Source organism: Mastacembelus armatus, chromosome 8 (assembly GCF_900324485.2).
Source record: "Mastacembelus armatus chromosome 8, fMasArm1.2, whole genome shotgun sequence".
NCBI classification, from domain to species: Eukaryota; Metazoa; Chordata; class Actinopteri; order Synbranchiformes; family Mastacembelidae; genus Mastacembelus; species Mastacembelus armatus.
In genome coordinates this window covers 12,744,118-12,749,934 of record NC_046640.1, presented here as the reverse complement: position 1 = coordinate 12,749,934, position 5,817 = coordinate 12,744,118, and the positions used below count along the sequence as shown (strand labels likewise).

At 40.4% G+C, this 5,817-nt stretch overlaps 1 protein-coding gene across 1 annotated transcript; it reads right to left on the bottom strand.

Annotated features, from left to right (window-relative positions):
- Positions 1-533: 533 nt before the first annotated feature.
- On the bottom strand, positions 534-1,523 carry aanat2 (arylalkylamine N-acetyltransferase 2). Its single transcript, XM_026325374.1, has 3 exons — positions 1,358-1,523; positions 946-1,100; positions 534-839 (listed from the first exon to the last, which is right to left on the bottom strand). The coding sequence occupies exons 1-3, from the start codon at positions 1,521-1,523 to the stop codon at positions 534-536; spliced, it is 627 nt and encodes a 208-aa protein (XP_026181159.1).
- Between the last annotated feature and the right edge of the window lie 4,294 nt (positions 1,524-5,817).

Sequence of the window (5,817 nt, the reverse complement as noted above, 5' to 3'; positions counted from 1 at the left end):
GTGGTCTGTGACTTTTTCTGAATTACCAGAAAATGTATTTTGATAACTATGATAGTTTATTCCAATGAAGAAATAAATTATTTATGCTACAAACTTCAATTGTAACATCCAACTGTTAGTGGTTGCTTGATGAGTAGGTAAGGTTACGCATTTTGATTTACATGGTTTATAAAAGTAGAATAGTATATACATCACATTTCCAACATTAATGCTGTGAATTTTAGAATTGCATTACATTACATATTGAATTGAACAAGCATCATCTGCAAACCCCCTTGTCTTTATCTTTATCTTTTTGTGTCCACTTCTGGTCCCCTCTGTTCTCAAACAGCCCTCACTGCTTATTTAGGCAGATTCTGGACTGACATTGAGCGATCCAGGAAGACTTAGTTACTGATACTCAACCCAAACCACAGGTGGACACTGGCCCTGCACATGTATGTCCTTTCTGCTGTGTTATTTTAATCCTCTCAGTCCTGCGACCAGGTTAAAGGCATGTAAGAAGAAGAAGGGTGGAGTTGGGGTCGGACTGACTAGCAGCCACTGTTCCGCCTTGCATATGCCTGCCCACAGAGCATGTACTCCATCTCTTGGAAGTGCATGTTGGACACAGAGATGGCTGATGGCCCTAACTCCTTGAAGCCAGCTTTAAGGTAGAAGGGCACCAGGAAGTCTTCACAAATCAGCAGAGCTCGGCGGAGGCCCGGCATACAACGCAGGTACTGCAAATAGCGCCACAAGAGGATGGAGCCCTTGCCTTGCTGGCGACAGTGACGGTGCACTGACAGCACATGGATGTGCACAGTGGCAGTGTCTGGAACATGCTGAGACATGGCCTCCTAGAGTAGTGAGATTAAATAGAAGGATCAAAACACAATGATCCACAGAAATCTGAGTCAGTCAGGCATATTGTGTTCTTTACAGCTTGTCAAGACATTTGCATACCTGTGAGAGCCTCTCCTTGTCCCAGCCAGAGCCGATGATAAAAGCTACCAACTGTCCTTCCTCAAACCAACCCAGCGACAGCTCAGGGCACTGACCGAGAAAGTTAAGCACCTTGTCCAGGGTAAGTGGACACTCTCCAGAGACAGAGACAAATGCTGAGGGATGGGAAAACAACCAGTTCATACAGTGGATCATGTTTGGGCACTAAGCATGATGGTTGAAAGAAATCCATCCTCTGGCGCCAAGGAGATTTGAGATTTGATACATTTATAGTTTCCCATTAACAGAATAGAAAATGAAGTAAATTATTACAGTTAATAAATGAAATTAGATTCAGTCAAGTTCTTATACATAAATCTAACAATACAAGCTGTGAACAGATATAGGGTTTGTTGTATGAACTTAAACCTACCTTCTCTCTCAATCTCAAACACACTGATGGCGTCCTGTGGTGTCAGGTTCCTGAACTCACTGGCAGGGAGTGTGTGTCGTCTCTGTTGCAGAGGGCTGATCACCCTGATGGACGTCTTCAGAAAGAACGGCTTGAGGAACGGTGAGCCACTGACCTGCTGTGTCATGATGCCTCAATACTGTAATATAGTGTGTTCTGAGTGTTTCTTTGTATAATATACTTGTTAAGGTGATGATTTAAATGATGCAGCCCATTGAAGTTAAAGCCTGGCAAGAAAACTTTCCCTGTTCTCTTTTAGTCCCACAACTCTGACTGTACTGTAACTAACTTCATCAGGCAGGATCCTGACCTTCTTCTGTCTTCTGCTTTCTCCTCCCCTTCCTCTTCTTTCTCTCTGATCTCTATTGTAAAGTGTTTGCAGGATAGATGTCTGTGCACGTGTCTCCAAAGTCTCTAAATCCCCCGCTCTTAAATGACAGATGTTGTTCTTGGGGTAATTCCTGTGTGAATTACATTTTATTTATTTATTTATTTATTCAAATTGAAGGACAGACAATCCCCTGTACCTTAACTAAGCAAATCCTTGGTGTTTTCATTCACTTATGTGATTCTGATATTTTAATGCCAGCTCAGGTGAGAATAATCAGGGAGACTAATTAAGTCCACGTACAGTTTCATCAGCGATAAAGGTGTTGTAGCTGGATCAGAATTTGTTTTTATGTTGCAGTACGTTAACACACGTACTGGATTTTCAGGTATGTGTTTTTCAGGGTAGGGATGAGCAAGACATGATGTGGCTGGATGTACGTTTTAAAAGAACAAGAGCTTGTACCAAGGGAGGGGGAGATTTGTGTAGATGTCTGTTGGGATGATTTCGTGCCTCAAAGAGGTTTATCACAGACTAATTAAACGAGAGAGGGCCGGAGAGGTAAACCTATTTACACAGACTATCGAGACATAAAGTTTCAAAGGGTGATTTGAATTTACTATATGTACATATTTACTGAAAGATAATCTCAGTTGTCTACGTCTAAAGGAAAGCAATGTCCTTTTTCTAATTCATAGTTATGTTTACAAGAGTGTAAATATTTAGAAAATTCCAAATATTTCAACATTAAAGAGTGTTTGAAGTGTATTGAGCTTTTCCAGCAGCTTTTTCTTGTGATTACTCAAACCAAGAATGATCTGTTTTTGAAGTGGTCTTAGCTTATTTATTGCTCTGCAGCCAGAGCCTCTATAAGGCTTAGCACTAATATTAATGTATCCTCAACAGATCAAAATAGAACTGGTGGATTATTGTTGTGTCCCACTGTTTTCTTTTGATGAATGAGATCAATGAGAAATCTCTTTTATTTTGAGCTTTTATTTCAGCTGTGTCACCTGGACAGCAGGACAATGACAAATTAGAGGACATCTCTGCTCGGGAGATCAAATTAGAAGTGAGGACATACACAGCTGTCCAGACGTTAAATGGCCTGCTCTGACCTGCGGGGCTGTCAGTCTGTGTTGGGGAGGGGTGGTCTTTGAAATATTTATTTATTTTTTTATTTTAATTTTTGTTATAATCAACTGAATGACAAACATGTTTCAGACAAGTGAAATTATTTAAAGTTTCAAACATGAAACAGGACCTTAGCACTTGAGACTGAGAATAAAACATATGATGGCAGAAGATTAAAGGCCTCACGCACTGACCTTCTCCACCTGAAAGTGCCATAGACCCTAATTTCATTTACAGCATGTGTGTGTGTATGGTGTATTATGTTCATAGAGGCAGGCTTGAGGACACAGTGTAACCGAATCCTCATTAAACTTTAAACTGGTGTACACCTGTTGGTCCAGATCAGCGCAGAGAAACAGTTAACCATTGCTGCAGCGGAATATCATTATGCTTAAAGTATAAAACACTTTGTTTTAGTAGGGTTTGCTGCCTAATTATAACAGGGATCGACCTGTTTGAATTTGGATCAAATATTGTGCCTTTAAGAATGGCATTATAGTAGCTGTATTAAATTTTTATTAGGATTTAATAGGAATTCCAATTACTGCTACAAATACTGCTAATTAGCTTTGCCAAAATGGTGTGTAGGCTGTGTCAGATAAATTCATACATTGTGCTGTTAATCAGTTCCAATAATAAACAATAATTTTTTTTTATTATTATTTTTTAAACTGTTGTGAAAACAGGTGAAAACAAAAGCTGTGCAGCTGGATTAGTGTACATGTGTTGAGTATTCGTCTGCTTGGCTTTGAGTCAGCTCTCCTTGTTGACAGTGCAGGTTGTTCTGTATTATCCTCCAGCCGTCTGGTACCAGTGGTGGCTTATTTACCAGCTGCTCCCAAATTAAACAGCAGAAAGGCTCAGGTGATTTCTTTTGGGGCACTGAGGGGCCATTATGTGTTGAGTACAATTTATCCAAAGCAGATGATTGTACCTTAACAAAAAGCATGTTTGTAGACAGATTGAGCTAAACATAAATATTAATCAGAAACTTACAGGTAAACAAGGCCTCTCAAGTAGAATATTAGCCAAGAGTCTGACTCCATGGTTTTATGGCCGACTGTGGTCCATTGTATGCACTTAAAAGCACAGTTAAATCAGACTTTACAGGACAGTTGTGCTGCTTACCTGACCAACAGGGGGTATTTACTCTGATAGGGAATTCACTATTAAACAAAAGTTCAAAGTTCCTTTTGAAACAATGAACCTGTGTAGTTGTAATGTTTGTCGATGGCATACATTTAAAACACATTACACTTGTCTTTCTCCATAAAGTCATCCAGAGAATTACTCTGGCTATGGCTCATAGTGGGATGAAACATACACAGTGCAGCCACAGCATTAAAACCACTGGCACATGAATTGCTCTCGTTAGAATAACACCTGTTAAGGGGTGGGATCAAGTGAACAGTCACAACAGTCAGGTCTTGACTCTGACATGTTAGAGGCAAAAAAATAGGAATGTGTAAGAATCTGAGCAATGTTAACAACGGCCAAACTGTGATGGCTATGGATGACTGGGTCAGAGCATCTCCAAATCAGCTGGTCTGATGGGCACGTCAGCGTCAAATCTGGACCATGCAGTACTGAAGGAAAGTGGTCACATGGACAGCCAGGTGAGCACATGTGCCTCTGTGTTGATTAAGGGAAGAGATGAGATGTGCTGGAAAAACAAGTCTGATCCTTGGATGCCCCCTGCCTGATCTGCTGCCAGCATGTTGTTGTCAGGTACCAGGGGACACCCTCAAGGTCTTGTGGAGGGTAAGATGTATTTTAGCACCATGAGGGGACAGGAGGGATATTTACAATATTTGACTAGTTGTGGCTCATCTGTGTATTTCGATAGCAATTCTTTTGTTGTTGTTGTTTTACCAAATACCATGCTGGCATTGGAACATAATGAACTATGTCAGAGGTGGACAATTTGGATCCTTGAAGGCCACTGTCTCCCACTCACTGCTGATTATCTGGATCAGGTGTGTTCAGCCAATCAAAAGCTGGAATATACCATCTCAGGTGAGGGTAGAGTGGAGGAAGGCAATGTGAATTGGTATCTTCCAACTTCTGATTGACTGAAAACACCTGATCCAAGTAATGAACTAGAAGTGTTGTGATGAATCAGTAAACAAGTGGTAGTTGAAGTACTGAATCTTCGTACTTTATTGTTATACACATGCTGCTATACACACGCCAGGAAAGACAGCTATTAATTTACAGAGAACCGCAAACTACTGTGGAGTTATCCTGGATACCAGGTCAATAGTGGTCAGAACAGAAACAGGAAGGCACAGTGTCAAGTTGAAATGGCACAGAAGAGGAGGGGAAAGACAAAATAACCACATTAACTCGAAAGCTTCTACAAATTCACAAGCAAAATATAATGTTTCCTTCTATTGCATTAGATGTGCTCCTCCCAATTAAATGTACACTTAATCTGTTTTCATCTCCAGACTCCACTTGAATCTAAATGCTAAGACTAAATGCATAATTGATGGCTCAAACATAGTAAATGAATAGTTCAATTTAATATTGCTCAATAACAAGTTACATTTTTCCAATAGCAGGGTGTTTGCAATAGAAAAAAAAAAAGGCTTTGTACATCAGCATCAAAAATCCTGTCTACAGGATAAAAACTGCTGTAGTGTAGCAGGTAGAACACTAATGTCCAATGCAACAAGCGGGCAGCCATATCGATTCAAGGCACATAGATCTATACTGTATGCATGGTGCTACACAGACAGGACCAAGGTGAATAAAGGCGTTGCAGCCACACAAACACCTGACTCCTTATTGCAGCTACTACACATAAGCAAACATTGGCATTGCCACAAAAAGACTGTACAGAGATCCACCACATCTATGACAAGCACACATACCATGTGCCATACTGAGTCAGTACATATGTAGCTGGAGCATCTATGCTTGTTGCAGGCTTTAGTTATCTTTGAGTTCAGCTGTT

Bases quoted from the DNA above. Each gene is read 5' to 3' on its own strand.
- aanat2 (XM_026325374.1), bottom strand. From the start codon at position 1,523: ATGACACAGCAGGTCAGTGGCTCACCGTTCCTCAAGCCGTTCTTTCTG. The intron at 1,101-1,357 runs GTAGGTTTAAGT...CCCATCCCTCAG, and splicing joins GTTTGAGATTGAGAGAGAAG to CATTTGTCTCTGTCTCTGGA. The intron at 840-945 runs GTATGCAAATGT...TCACTACTCTAG, and splicing joins ACAAGGAGAGGCTCTCACAG to GAGGCCATGTCTCAGCATGT.